The 16,119-nt window shown below is 40.0% G+C and overlaps 1 protein-coding gene across 1 annotated transcript in view; it reads right to left on the reverse strand.

Annotated features, from left to right (window-relative positions):
- LOC110967114 (dihydropyridine-sensitive L-type skeletal muscle calcium channel subunit alpha-1-like) overlaps positions 1-16,119 on the reverse strand; it is a 116,767-nt gene that overhangs the window by 67,858 nt on the left and 32,790 nt on the right. The window contains exons 10-23 of the mRNA XM_051947992.1: positions 15,578-15,738; positions 11,863-12,088; positions 11,420-11,627; positions 10,765-10,885; positions 10,541-10,655; positions 9,187-9,289; positions 9,032-9,101; positions 8,817-8,949; positions 8,036-8,165; positions 7,873-7,932; positions 1,518-1,624; positions 1,308-1,395; positions 1,106-1,213; positions 947-999 (exon numbers count right to left, since the gene is read on the reverse strand). Of these exons, the coding sequence (XP_051803952.1) occupies positions 947-999; positions 1,106-1,213; positions 1,308-1,395; positions 1,518-1,624; positions 7,873-7,932; positions 8,036-8,165; positions 8,817-8,949; positions 9,032-9,101; positions 9,187-9,289; positions 10,541-10,655; positions 10,765-10,885; positions 11,420-11,627; positions 11,863-12,088; positions 15,578-15,738 (1,683 nt within the window). The remainder of the gene's footprint in view (positions 1-946; positions 1,000-1,105; positions 1,214-1,307; positions 1,396-1,517; positions 1,625-7,872; positions 7,933-8,035; positions 8,166-8,816; positions 8,950-9,031; positions 9,102-9,186; positions 9,290-10,540; positions 10,656-10,764; positions 10,886-11,419; positions 11,628-11,862; positions 12,089-15,577; positions 15,739-16,119) is intronic.

Below are 16,119 nucleotides of genomic sequence, written 5' to 3' on the forward strand. Positions count from 1 at the left end.
AACATAACCCTAACCATAACCCTAACCATAACCTAACCATAACCTAACCATAAGCCGGTGGTACACTTACCAATTTGCATAGGAATTTCAAGAATGTCCGGCGGCCGGCGGCCGCAAACGCAATCACACAAGCAGTATACGCCGATGGACAGCTTAGATCGTCATGAATCCGCCGGTATAAACCACTTTCAGATGTGATTACCACAGCGAAAAACATTTCGTGGTGAGCGGCACGAAAAACATGACGAAATCGTGTTGGTGCGCACGAAACCGAAACTAAAACTTACGTGACAGTTTCACGAATCCCCGTGAGACCGGGTTGTTAATAGTCTGTCTGCTCCTCACTTCACACCCAAAGTCTGTCTTCTAACCAACTTTAATTCAGTCTGTTTTTAAATTTTTAATGACAGTCATTATGGAGGCTGACTCATATTAATTAATATTCCTTCCACAACATCCTGCTATTGTGCTCTTTCAAAGGCTGTCCAGCAGGGGGCCTGAATTTGGTGGGGCTGCTTGGACCCTGTTAAAGCTTTGTCTGTTGTCATTGCTGCCATTCTGTTGCTTCGGCAGGAAACATATTTCAGTTTTTGCTGTGTTACATTCTATGATGACCTAATGATGATAGACTTGTTAGTTGATGTTAAAGGGTCATCACTACATACTGCCTACTAAAGCCAATTAGCCAAAACAGTAAACGATGCAGTTTCAACAACACGCTCTGAATCATGTAATGAAAGACTAAAGTCCATCTGCTCGGCTGTGTAAATCCCTGATAAAAGCTAGCAGGAGGTCTTGAGTTAAAAGCTCAAATTATTTAGTCTACTATACTTTGTTTCCAAGTTAGAATCACTTTTAAAGACTGAATATTGCATTCAAATGTTTTATTACAGAAAATAAGCCTAGAGCAGAGGACTGAGCTAAGACAAGCAGAGAAACTCCTTACTTGCATGCTTCCTCAGTCATTTTGTCTGGATCTGTGCAGGCGTAGAATTTTCCCTGGGAGAACAATGGAGTAAATGTATTTATGAAAAGGTCAATAAATGTTTTTTACATCACCATTCACACATTCAGCAGGAGTGTGGCATTTCATTTATTTTCTCACTTTGAAAAGTTGGACTCCAATGCAGGCAAACATGAAGTCCAGCAGCATGGTGACCAGTACGATATTTCCAATGGTCTTGACGGCAACAAACACACACTGAACCACATGCTACAAACACAAAGAGACGACAGTAGATGGTGAACCGGGTCAGCATGAGGCCATGTATTTAGAAAGTCTATGTGTGTTCAACAGCTTCTCTTACCTTGAGTCCTTTGGCTCTGTTGATAGCCCTGAGGGGCCGGAGGACCCTCAACACCCTGAGAATCTTCACCACGGAGATGGCACTCGACCTGGAGAGCACAGAGAGCTCTAACAGTGCAATGGCTTTTTGTAACAAATCAAGTCAGTGGGAAAAATAACATCAAGTATTTTCACAGTCATTGATGAATATATATTTGCAGACATTACGTACTCCATGCCCATTGAGAGGAGAGACACACTGACGACCAGAAGATCCAAGATGTTGAAAGAATTCCGGCAGAAAGACCCTTTATGAAGAATGGCACCGTAGGTTGTCATCTGAGAAAGAAGATTTGTTTTCAATGTTTAACCTTTTTTCTGTGATCAGACACGTGATCACAATTCAATGAATTTAAATTCACGTGAATTTGCTGACTGCCACTAAGAAACCAGGTTAAAATTTAAATCTCCACTAAATATTACATATCCTTATATATTATGAATATTATTTAGTATATCTCCACTAAAATAACAATATTTCTGTAGATGTAGTGCTTTTTCCCACCTTTTCATCCAGTAAGACATAGCAGTGCTGACATTCTGTCAGCCTCTAATCGGCTAGCTGACATGGTGATGATAAGTCAGACAAACCTTCATCTTGTCTTCATGCTGACTGAACAGCTCATCCAGAACTACACCCAGTGATCCCACCTCCACGACCGTCCAGTGAAATACCATTACCCTAACTTATTTCTTGAAAACATATTAAAAAATCTCTCTGAATAACATTGTCTGTCGCTGGTGTTCCACATTAATGTAAATGTAAAAATACAGAATCAGTGAAGAAGTAAACGTGTTCTGCTTCACTGAAAAATCCATTTAGAATGCATGTGCACTATAGGGAGTTTCATTTTCTGCAATGCACTGCATTCCTGATCAATCATCTGGACCTGGTAGACTAGTGAACAACTATCCGTCCATCCATCGCTGGAGCCTATCTCAGCTGACTGAGGCAGGGGACACCCTGGACAGGTCACCAGTCTGTCGCAGGGCTAGTGAACAACCAGCTCCAGTGATTCCTTCAAGCCTTCAGCAGTTACTCTGTGGATCATCAGTCATCAGTAACCTGCATGCTGCTGGAGGAGTCTTCTTTGGGAGAGTAAACCATCTCCACTGATGGACACTTTGTCTAACTGTTGACTGAATGAGCTCTTGGGGATTACTTTCCAGTTTAATGCAAATCAGTAATTCTTGACAGGAAGTTTTGATTTTTTTTCCTTTCATGTCAGCAGATGCTTTAAAACACTCAGCAAACTGTGTTCTGTTTTTAATATTCAAAGTCGCTTCAACTCAGAACTAAGTCTAGTTTTACTGACTCCAGTTAGTATTTATTGATGTTAGCCTAGGGGTTGACGTAATGAAGGAGCACGAGTTACGTGATGATTGGTCTATGTCTGTCTGTCTGTCTGTCTGTCTGTTAACAACTTTACACAAAAACAGACTACCATATTTGGATGAAATCTTCAGGGAAGGTCAGAAATAACACAAGGACTGATTAGATTTTAGCAGTGATGCAGCTTATAGTCTGGATCCATGGATTTGTTAAAGATTTCTGTATCATTGGCAGATAGCAGCATGGTGTCACTGTAACCATGACAACCAGTGAACCATACATCAGCTGATTGTGATCCTACTACAAATCCACATCTGAGGACATCAGGACTTATCCATCAGAAATGATCCAAGGAACAGCTGATTAAAATGTGGGGGTGTTTCTGAGTCCCATCAATTCCTACCACCTGCTACATATTTAGGTCACGTGATTCGGTATCCGTACATAACGTACACATGCAGAACACACAGCTGTATGCAGCACAAGTTCATTCTGTTTGGGGGTACATCTATATACACACGTGGACAAAATTGTTGGTACCCCTCAGTTAAAGAAGGAAAAACCCACAATTCTCACTGAAATCACTTGAAACTCACAAAAGTAACAATAAATAAAAATTTATTGAAAATTAAATCATCAAAAACAGCCATTACTTTTGAATTGTTGATTAACATAATTATTTAAAAAAACAAACTAATGAAACAGGCCTGGACAAAAATGATGGTACCTCTATAAAAGATTGAAAACTATTTGACCAGAGTGACATGATTAACTCAGGTGTGTCATTTAATTGACATCACAGGTGTTTCCAAACTCATAATCAGTCAGTCTGCCTATTTAAAGGGAGACAAGTAGTCACCCTGCTGTTTGGTGAAAAGGTGTGTACCACACTGAACATGGACAACAGAAAGCGAAGGAGAGAATTGTCCCAGGACATCCGAAAAAAAATGATAGACAAACATCTTAAAGGTAAAGGCTATAAGACCATCTCTAAACAGCTTGAAGTTCCTGTGACAACAGTGGCTCATATTATTCAGAAGTTCAAGACCCACGGGACAGTAGCCAACCTCCCTGGACGTGGCCGCAAGAGGAAAATTGATGACAAATTGAAGAGACGGATCGTTGGAATTGTATCCAAAGAGCCCAGAGCAACCTCCAAAGAAATTAAAGGTGAACTCCAAGGCCAAGGTACATCAGTGTCAGATCGCACCATTCGTCGTTGTTTGAGCCAAAGTGGACTTCATGGGAGACGACCAAGGAGGACACCACTGCTGAAAAAAACTCATAAAAAAGCCAGACTGGAATTTGCAAAAATGCATGTTGACAAGCCACAAAGCTTCTGGGAGAATGTCCTTTGGACAGATGAGACCAAACTGGAGCTTTTTGGTAAGGCACATCAACTCTATGTTCATAGACTCAAAAACCAAGCATACGAAGAAAAGAACACTGTCCCTACGGTGAAACATGGAGGAGGCTCAGTAATGTTTTGGGGCTGCTTTGCTGCATCTGGCACAGGGTGTCTTGAAAGTGTGCAAGGTACGATGAAATGTGAAGACTATCAAGGCATTCTGGAGAGAAATGTGCTGCCTAGTGTCAGAAAGCTTGGTCTCAGTCGCGGGTCATGGGTCTTCCAACAGGACAACGATCCAAAACACACAGCCAAAAACACCCAAGAATGGCTGAGAGAAAAGCGTTGGACTATTCTAAAGTGGCCTTCTATGAGCCCAGATCTGAATCCCATTGAACATATGTGGAAGGAGCTGAAACATCCCATTTGGAGAAGACACCCATCAAACCTGAGACAACTGGAGCTGTTTGCTCATGAGGAGTGGGCCAAAATACCTGTTGACAGCTGCAGAACGCTCATTGACAAATACAGAAATCGTTTAATTGCAGTGATTGCCTCAAAAGGTTGTGCAACAAAATATTAAGTTATGGGTACCATCATTTTTGTCCAGCCCTATTTCATTAGTTTGTTTTTTTAAATAATTATGTTAATCAACAATTCAAAAGTGATGGCTGATTTTGATTATTTAATTTTCAATAAATTTTTATTTATTGTTACTTTTGTGAGTTTCAAGTGATTTCAGTGAGAATTGTGGGTTTTTCCTTCTTTAACTGAGGGGTACCAACAATTTTGTCCACGTGTGTAATTAGCCATGCCTCTTATCTAATTTCACCAAGTGCACATCCCCAGTTTTCCTTAAACTCCTCTCCACATCTCAGTCTGTCCCACCAGAGATTGGAATGTAAAAGAATTGAGCTAACAGGTTTTTAACTAAATGAGACATACTTGCCTCAGCCCATCAGTTTCAAGCAACACTAACTGTCACGTAGCTGTATCACCTGTCCTTTGTTTCACTGTGTTTTATCATCTCAGTGTTCATGACAACTTACAAAATTTCTTAACTTAAAAATTCAAGTCAGTACAATATAATGAGAATGTACAGATGTGTCTATTTACTTCTCAAACGTGTAGTGTTAAGCATAGTATTGACGTATACAGTTATTCACCCCCTTGTTTATCTTTTTATTGCTTTCATAAATCAATCATGGTCAATAAAATTTAGCTCTTTTAACAAAAAATTTATTGGAAAAAACTCTTTATTGTCAAAGTGAAAACAGATTTCTATAAAGTAATGTTAATGAAAGAAAATTATATAAATGAAAATAATTGTTTGCATAATTATTCACCCCCTTTTTAATTTAATGGTCTAATTCAATAGAGGTCCATCAAATTGTTGCCAATAGTCTCACAATTAGTGAAATGAAGATCACCTGAGTGGTGTTGGTGTGTTTCAAGTGATTGAGTTGTAAAACATCTGTCTGAAGGGTCCAGAGAGTGGTTGATCAGTATTCCTGGCTACCATTACACTATGAAGACAGAAGAACACTCTAAGCAACTCAGGGAAAGGGTTATTGAGAAGTTCAATTCAGGGGATGGCTACAAAAACATTTCCAAGGCACTGAACATCCCCCGGAGTTCAGTGAAATCAATTATCAAGAAATGGAAGGAATATGGCACTTGTGTGAATCTGCCTAGATCAGGCCGCCCTCGTAAACTGAGTGACCTACAAGTAGGAGACTAGTGAGAGAAGCCACCAAGACCCTACAACTACTCTGAAGGAGTTACAAGCTTCAGCTGCTGAGATGGGAGAGACTGTGCATGTAGCAACTGCTGCCCGGGTTCTTCGCCGCTCAAAGCTTTATGGGAGAGTGGCAATGAGAAAGCCACTGTTGAAGAAAAGTCATATTAGATCTGGACTAGAGTTTGCCAAAAAGCATGTGGAAGACTCCATGGTCAAGTGGAAGAAGATTCTTTGGTCTGATGAGACCAAAATTGAGCTTTTTGGCCATCAGACAAGACGTCATGTTTGACGGAAACCAAACACTGCACATCACCAAAAACACACCATCCCCACTGTGAAGCATGGTGGTGGCAGCATCATGCTGTGGGGATGTTTCTCAGCAACTGGACCTGGAAGGCTTGTAAAGATAGAGGGCAGAATGAATGCTGCAAAATACACTGAAATCCTGGGGGACAATCTTTTTCAGTCTGCAAGAGAACTACGTCTTGGGAGAAGATTTATTTTCCAGCAAGACAATGATCCAAAACATACTGCAAAAGCTACACAGGAATGGTTAAAAAAGAACCAGGTAAATGTTCTGGAGTGGTCGAGTCAAAGCCCAGACCTCAATCCTATAGAGAATTTGTGGCTGGACTTGAAAAGGGCTGTTCATGCCCGATACCCGTGCAACCTGACAGAGCTTGAGCAGTTTTGCAAAGAAGAATGGAGCAAAATTACAGTGGGCAGATGTGCAGACTGACTGAGACCTATCCACACAGACTCACTGCTGTGATTGCAGCCAAAGGTGCATCTACTAAATACTGACTTGAAGGGGGTGAATAATTATGCAAACAATTCTTTTCATTTATATAATTTTCTTTCATTAACATTACTTTATAGAAATCTGTTTTCACTTTGACATTAAAGAGTTTTTCCAATAAATGTTTTTGTTAAAAAAGCTAAATTTTATTGACCATGATTGATTTATGAAAGCAATGAAAGGGTAAAACATCAAAGGGGGTGAATACTTATGATAGGCACTGTATATTGTACATTACATGTTATATATTATAAACACACCTCTGTTAGTGCTTATCCCGACATAGTTTGTATATTCCAGCTGTGTGTTGCGTCTTGTAAGTCACAGATGTGGAAATGACTTCATGGAGGGTACAGTAAGGATATACCTGTGCATCTTTGCTCACAGCTCCTTCAGTAAGCCTCCTCCATCCTTTGGCCTCATGGTGCATTTTAAGAATTCAACTGTCCTTTGTGACGATGCACCAAGGTTCATATCCAGGTCACAGGCCGGAAGATGGAGGAAGAAGGATGGAGGAGGTTCATAAAATACAGTGGTAGGTTATAACAAAGGACAGGTGGTGTGGTGTGCTGTGCCACTTATGAGGTACATTCTGTGTTTAATCATCTACTTTGTAATCTGCTTTGTTTCTCATTTAGCTGTGTAATGAAATACATAAAATTTGTATTGTTTGGAGGATCGGAAAGACAGACAAGGAGCCAAACAACTGCAGCAAATCAGAGCTCTTCTGTTTGAGAGCAGTCATTCAGCATCAGAAATGTCCTCCACACCACATGTCAGATAAAATAGACACTGTTTTAAACTAACACTCTGAGGTGAGGGTGTCTCATTTTGATAAATTCCTGTCACCTCAACCTCTCTGTCCTCTCATCTCCTTCCTGCCTCCATAATATCTGCATTAAAACATGAGGAGAGGAGTCATGGAAAGAAATTTAGGATTTGACATGAAGTGTTGCCTAAAAGTGTTGCTTCACAAATAAATAAATTAATAAATAAATTAATGTGTATAGAGAATGGATGGATGGATGGATGGATGGATAAAATTCCAGAGCTGCTTTACAACCTCTTGTCAAGATCTCCATATTCCAGCATTTTCTAAGCTAGAGAGGGGATGCTACTCTGATAAAAGAGATGTTCAGTTGGGTTGAGATCAGTGTGAGGCTTTAATTCACATGTGTTTCAAACTTTTCAGTGAGCCAAAATGACCTTTATGGTTTCATGTAGATTTTTATCTTGCATCTTTTCATTTTTTTTCACTTTGTCACCCATCTGTGATAAATATGTTTATTGTGATGTCTGTTTTTACCTTGAGCACAATTTCTGCAGTGAACACAGAGGTGAAGACTATATCAGCGTAGGCCAGCACCTGGAAGAGCCACATCAATAACAACAGTAATACACATTCATTCAGCGATAACAACACAACCTAAGCATTTGAATTAGTGTGTGGCAGTCATGCAGTTTATCACCTGGTTCCTGAAAGACACCGGGTCAATGGGATCCTCAGCAGCTAGAGAAATAGACGACAGCAGGATGAAGAGGAGGATGATGTTGGTGAAAGTAGTGGCATTGATAATACGATGGCAGAGCTTCCGAAACCTGAAAATGTTACAACACATGTCCATCATTTAAAAAAGACAGTGATGACAGACACTATAGAGCGCCTTCAGTATACTATATACTATAGTAACAGTTAATTACCTCTGCACTGTAGAAAGTACCAGAACTAGTGATGGGTCTTAAAAAAAATATATATATATATATATATATATATATATATATATATATATATATATATATATATATATACATATGTATATACAGTGCCTTGTGAAAGTATTCGGCCCCCTTGAACTTTTCAAGCTTTCGCCACATTTCAGGCTTCAAACATAAAGATATAAAATTTTAATTTTTTTGTCAAGAATCAACAAGTGGGACACAATCGTGAAGTGGAACGAAATTTATTGGATATTTTAAACTTTTTTAACAAATAAAAACCTGAAAAGTGGGGTGTGCAATATTATTCGGCCCCTTTACTTTCAGTGCAGCAAACTCACTCCAGAAGTTCAGTGAGGATCTCTGAATGATCCAATGTTGTCCTAAATGACTGATGATGATAAATAGAATCTCGATTTCGGAACGAGATTTGGTTTCTAGCGTCCTGAGATTTGGATACAGACCACAACAAAGAGCAATCTTAGGTGAATTGCATTTCTATACATTCAGTATCAACAATCGTTAGCATCCTACTTGTTCTGAGGTCCAAAGATGAAAAATGAGCTGGCCTCTGGCATCGGCACTGCCTCCTCCTTCAGTTGCAGATCTGCCATTGGACGGGGTCTGGGGCTCTCTGGCATTTCGGGGTCCTCCTCCTCATCATCACCTAACCCACAGAGAGAAGGTCAGATAGCACAGGCCTATAGCTCTCAGTTCAGATTAGTATGGATAACAATGCAAGGATTTACCAGGAAAGTCTGCAGGAGGGAAAGGGTCTTTGATCTCATTCACATTAGACTCAAACTCATCAATTTTGAGCTGTAGATGTGAAACAGACAGGTGAAAAAAACAGAGAAAGGATTTCTAATTCTATTTTTAATGTTGATGCTCTTTGAAGCCTCACCTTGGCAGTAGTAGGGATGCCCTCTACACCCTTAGCCCTTTGCTCAGCCAACTTTTTAGCCAGATTGGATTTCTCCTCTGAGGCCTTGTCAGGCATGTTAGCCCTATAAATAACAGAGTGCTTGATGTAGTGGATACCATTAATTTAACAAAACAAGAGAGCAGTCATGGGCTGCACAGTGGGCTAGTGGTTAGCACTTTCGCCTTGCAGCAAGAAGATCCCCGGTTCAAATCCCGGCCTGGGCCTGGGATCTTTCTGCATGGAGTTTGCATGTTCTCCCTGTGCATGCGTGGCTTTTCTCCGGGTACTCCGGCTTCCTCCCACAGTCCAAAAACATGCTGAGGTTAACTGGTTACTCTAAATTGTCTGTAGGTGTGAATGTGAGTGTGATTGTGTGTCTGTATATGTAGCCCTGTGACAGACTGGTGACCTGTCCAGGGTGTCCCCTGCCTTCACCCGAGTCAGCTGGGATAGACTCCAGCACCCCCCATGACCCTAGTGAGGAGAAAGCGGTGTATAGGTGATGGATGACAGCAGTCATCAGTCAGCTACTCTTCTGTACAGGTGTGTACACCTAAGGCTTCCTCAGGCTCACAGGTTTCAGACTGGGACTCCAGAGCTCCCTGAAAGTCAGAGCCTACTCTAAACTTCTGAACGTCTTAATCACTTCAGTTTTGAAAATAGGAATGTGTGTGTAGTTATACAGATGGGTTTTCTACCTCCTCACCTCTATATATTACTATGCCAGATGAACCACTACCTTGACTGGGGGGCGGTTAGCTGCATATCAACGTGCTGCACCCGCTCTCTCCCACCTCTCTGGTCTGGTGTGGTGAGGTCTTTGTTTAGCATGACTAATCAGAACCTATTGGATTGTGTTGTCTTCCTTTACATTCACTGTATGCGCTCGGGCCACTTTCTCCTGACTGTCACTGTGTGCAGGCATCATGGAGCTTCAGACTGGCCTCTGCTATGTATATATGTATATATATATATATATATATATATATATGTATAATAACTTATCAATCAAGACAGTGATAGACCAGCACTCCTGTATGCTGCAAAGAAAAATTACTGGTTTTGGCAAAAGATGTAGAACAGATTCAGGTTTCAAGCAACTGGACAGTACAGCAAGCGGTAAAAATAATCCAACATTACCCTACACTTCAATTGATATTAAATTCTTTTTAGCTGCCGTTTGCTATTTGAGCTTTTTTTACGTGGCTTCCTTCTGTTTTCCTGTTGCTCCAGCCACAGCAGTTCATTACTTAGCTCAGGTTCATCCTTCTGCCCATCCAGATCTGGAGCAGACTGACAGACACCGTAGGAGACGATGGATAAGGAGACTTGCCTGAGTGCTTTCTTGCGTTTTTTTTCTTCTGCTTTCTCTTTCTGTGCCAAAGTCAAAGACTCGGCTTCTGCCAAGTTATCAACAGCGATGGCCAGGAAGACGTTTAGGAGGATGACTGAATGACAGTCAAAGATTCTAACTGTGATTAGAGTTCAGCTACAATATTAGACAGAGTTCAGTGTTGGTTAAATGTGCACAGAGCTACTCAATCTAAAGAAGGATACAATTTCCACAAACAAAGAGAATGATGAAGTAGATGCTGACGAGGATCCCAGGCATGCTGGGTCCTCCGTGAGCCATGATGCCGTCATACATGACAGCATTCCAGTCCTCACCCGTCAGTATCTGAAACACAAATACATTAAATATCAGCATTATCTAAATGTTTTTTTAGTGTCTAAGAAAAATTATATCATTTATGACAGGCTCAGTCTTCTTTAATACTGGCAGCATAAGATCAGTGGTTCTGTGTACAGCTGCTGTGAACTGGATGGCACAGTTATGGTAGAACTATTATGGTAGGTCACTATTATAACCATAATAGTGGCAACTACTGTAAGCCACTGTTAGGGTGAGAAAAGGACATAAACAGGAGGTTACAGGAACTAGAACAGTTCAGGACGTTTTGTTGCAAGTTTTCCAGATTAATTTCAATTGACAAAGAGTAGCTAACTGAACAAATACCAAGCATGTTTCTTAAGTTTTGCTTATTTTTTTTTAGCAATATTTTCTTTTATGACAAGTAACGTTTTGTCAGTGCTGTTAATTATCTGACTGCATCACAGGCAGCTGCACCAGGAAGGTGGGTTTTGAGTGGATTCAAATCTTGCTGTAAGTTCGCTTTCAAAAGATGAACACCAAGAAGCACTCGACTGTTACCTGGAACACTGTGATGAGAGCCTGAGGGAAGCTGTCAAAGGTACTGCGTGGTTTGGGTTGGCTGGGAAAGTTGAACTTTCCACCAAACACCTGCATGCCCAGCAGGGAGAAGATGACAATGAAAAGGAAAAGGAGCAGCAACAAGCAGGCAATAGAGCGGACTGAGTTCAAAAGGGAAGCCACCAGGTTACTGAGAGATGTCCAGTATCTGGAGAGCACAACATCAGTGGAAGAACCCATCAGTTATTCAGCCAGATCCATTCAGTCAGAACAATGAAAGATGTTCTTTTCACAACTGACTGTATACCACAATCTTTGGTCAAAACACAATAATAGATTTTATCAAAACAAATGTGTGTGTTTGGTGTGTTCAAGTGAAGCAAACACAAAAAGCATTCCAAATCTGCTAACTACATTCACAACACAACAGCTGTTCTTCTCACCTGGTGACTTTGAGCAGGCGGAGCAGTCGTATGCAGCGCAGCACAGAGATGCCCATGACGGACATGACACCCATATGAACCAGGATGAGCTCCATAATACCAGTGGACACCACGAAGCAGTCAAAGCGGTTGAAGAGAGACATGAAGTAGGAGGGTATTCCTAGAGCGTACATCTTCATGAACATCTCCAGGGCAAACATGGACAGCAGCAGCTTATTGGCATTGTCTGAGGTTGATGGATGCATTTGAGACCAACAGTACAGAGGGAAAGCAAAAAACTGAATAAGTGGTAGAAAAAGACAGACAGTTTATTTGTCGTAAGATTGTACCACACTGCATGGAGCCAAATGAGTAATCCCAGAACTGGAGGACAGCTTACATCCCACCCATCAAAATTCAAATAATGCACGTAGAAAATACTAAAACATGCAATTGTTGTGTAGATGTTCTTACCCTGAGACCAAATCCAAAAAAAAATTATGAGACAAGAATGTTTGAAAATATTTTTAAAATACCAAATAAGTCTGAAGTTCAACTAAAATGTAAATTTTCTCTTGTCCCACCCCTCTAATGACCAAACTAGGGATGGTTTGATCCAATCCGCTGGATCGATATCGAGTTCGATCCAGGCCAAAATGACTGGATCGAGCATCGGAGTTTTTTATTAGAACTCGTTCGATCCGATCCATAAGCCCAATCTGTCTCATATATCCTCATCTTTACTTTTCATGACATGCCGTAACACAGACGAGCTGTTGCCATGGTTGCCATGTGCCCGTGTTTTCGTCACGTGAGCAGAGAGTGAACAGAAGCCTGGAGAGCTGTGGTCATCTCTTCCGTGTGGAATTATTATATGCGAACGGAGGAGAAAAGTAAAATAGCTGAGTGCAATGTTTGCAAAATGAGTGTCTCAAGGGGTGGCAGCAAAACCGGACATTTTAACAGAACGAACTTAATAAAGCATCTGCAGAAGCATCATGGAAAGCAGTACGGAGACTTTTTACAGGCGAGTGCAAAAATAAAAGTGACCTGCGGCAACCATTGTTGCAGGAAGCACTACAGAAGAGTAAAAACTCGCTCCAACGCCAAAATATAACAGAGAAAATTGTCGAGTTCATTTTGCTGGATGAGCAACCACCTTGTGTGGTGGAAAATGTGGATTGTTGAAGTATTTTTCATTCCCCCGGAAAAATCTGACTCCCCCTTTGCGTGAACGTGTGCGCCTTCCGTTTCACTCTGTGGCCACTTGACGGCTTTTCTATTGTACGTTTACTGTTTTTTTTGTTGTTTTCTACTGTTTTCGGGTTAAATGTGATTAGGTGACATGTCTCTCCTCTGCTCATCCACACGTTGGTGTCTAAATGGCATCAGAAGGAGATCCTACGCTGCTCTCAGCTTCACTCGCATGAGAACGTTAGGACAGCGTTTAATCCCCAGATATTGTTTATATTCCATCAGTGTTGTACACGTGTCAATAAAATAATTGTTCACTGTGTTTTACATTCAGTACAACATCAGCGGCTGCATGCAAAAGAAGAAAGACACTAGATTGCACTGTCACTGTTTACCCTTGTTTTTCTGTTTTTGTTTTGGTGTATAGCCCAGATTTTTATTGTTCTGATTGTGTGTCTTGAGAAGCCACGTGTAACTTACTGAGTCCTACCTACATTGTTCTAGTGGAGATGCTATTATTTTATGTTAATTCCTAAAATTATTTATCGCAGCCTTGCAATACCACTGAGGTGTAATGTGACTTTTCTGTTTATACACTGGGATTATTTAGTTTAATTTAAATATGTGCACCAAGTTGCAGTTTTATTTCAAACATCTGAATGGTGCAGCTGGCTCTGTTGTGTTTACAAACGCTGTTAAAAGCGATGTGAGCTTTAAGTTTTAATAAAGCCGCAGCAGTTACACAGAACTAGTTGTCACACGTTTTCCTTCTTTCTTTAGGGGACCAGAACAGGTGTTGTACAATGAACGTGGTGTTTTTAGATGTCAGTGTCAAGCAAATTACAGCCATGTATTATTATTATTATTAACAACTTTTAGAATGACAAAAAGAATCATATCGATATTGGATCGATATCAGTATTGGATGTGAAAAAGTGGTATCGAGCCATCCCTAGACCAAACTGAATCTCTAATAAAACAATTAAAATGAATTTTAAATCTCCTTTTTTGGGTTTCATTTTTTCATTGATGTCTCTTTTAATTGTTGGAACATTTTATTTAACTAACACAATATTTTAAAATAATTATTATACATGGAATGTGTGTCCCACAACATGTTAGTATAACTTTTTAACTGGCAGAAGAAGAAGAAAACAGTCAATCACATGAAACACTGGAACTACCATCCTCCAACAGTGTTCCTACAGAATGTGCAGATCAAAGCTATGTCCTCTCTTCTATTTTCCATCTTTTTGTCCATTGTCAGCCTTGATTGAATGTCTCACTCTACCTCATATTATCAGGATCAGACTCATTCTTTGGACTGTTTTCCATCAGTGGTCAGCAGTAACAGCTAGCTAAATATCTAGCTTCTACTGCTGAGAAAAAGATCACATTAGCATGGATTAGAGTAGGGTTAGCAACAACACAGAAACATGGAATAAAAATGTTGCCATTGATGTTGTGCCGCTATCTTGCAATGATACAGAAATCACTGCTAAAATCTAATCACTTAGTCCTCGTGTCATTTCTGACCTTCCCTGAAAATTTCATCCAAATCCAGGAGTACGTTTCTGAGTGACGTTACGAACAGACGGACGAACAGATAGAAGGACGCTGATCGTCCCCTAACTCCACCACATTACTGGGCGGAGTAAAAATGCTATGTTATGAAAATAATACTGAAGCAAAAATAATAACTTAATGCAACTTAAATGATTTTACATTAAAGCCCTGACTGAGCTGGCTGACTTGAATATGTTCTAGTTATAATTAAACCTACTTCATGGATGAAGGCATGTTCATACATTATGCACAATGGAGAATTCTAACTGTTCTCAGAAACAAACAGCCAGATTCACATCAACACTGGGAAAGGCAAACGGTTCAACAATAAGATTTAAAATTTAAATTGTCACACATCCCAAAAAGAAAGTAAAGTGAGGTGTCATCCCTCTCTCCACACCAAACAGGTAAAATGTGTTGTTGTGTTACTACTGTACAGATTCAGAAAACTTTATTTGTCCCCAGGGGGAATGAAAAGGAAAGGAAGAGCTTATTATTCTAAACTGTCAGGAAGATGTTGGACTCAATATTTTGACTATTATTATTTTATTATTTTCTCTAACCACCTGTAGTTATAATATAACTACTGCTGATGCTACCACCACCACTATATTACTACCACAATCTCCCATTTTATTTCTGACCTTTTTGTTTGTTTGTTTGATTGTTTGTTGGTTTATGGAGTGATATTATTATTATGACTACTGCTATTGCTACTGTTGTTGCTACTACTACTACTGCTACTATTATTATAGTTTTTACTATCACCACTATTGCTATTATTGTCTCTATTGCTATTATTACTGGTATTATCACTATTATTACTATTATTATTGCCATATGATACTAGTATTATGATTATTATTGTAATTAATAGATCATACACTACTGTAGTTACTATATTATACACTATTATTATTCTCAGGAACTAAAGTATGAAATGCACATAGGTGTGTATTGGGAGTGCTGCTCTGACCTTGCCAGTTTGTGAGTCTCTGCGATTGTTTGTGATGTTCCGTTGCAATGGCCAGTGTGTTGAAGAAGACCAGCATGATCACCCACCAGTAGAACAGTTTGGACTTCACGTATGCTCTGCATTTACGGCGTAACAAACGGTTCCACTTACGAGCCAGCTTACTGCAAAACCAAGAAAAGCAAGAAACAAGGGAGAATGACCGTCTTCATGTTAGCCCGAAATTAAGACATTTTACAATAGATATAACACAGTTTGTCATGTCCTTCACACAACCATATATGCACACACACGCACACTCATATATATGTGTGTGTGTGTGTGTGTGTGTGTGTGTGCGTGCGTGCGTGAGTGCGCACACTATCGTTCAAAAGTTTGAGGTCACTCAGACAATTCCATGTTTTCCATGAAAACTCCCACTTTTTTTCATGTGTTCATCAATCAGCCTTTCAACACCATTAGCTAACACAATGTAGCATGAGATAAGACATTTCTAAGTGACTCCAAACTTTTGAACAATAGTGGAAAGACAGTTACAGTCAAAG

This window comes from Acanthochromis polyacanthus, chromosome 5 (genome assembly GCF_021347895.1).
Source record: "Acanthochromis polyacanthus isolate Apoly-LR-REF ecotype Palm Island chromosome 5, KAUST_Apoly_ChrSc, whole genome shotgun sequence".
In the NCBI taxonomy this organism is placed as follows: Eukaryota; Metazoa; Chordata; class Actinopteri; family Pomacentridae; genus Acanthochromis; species Acanthochromis polyacanthus.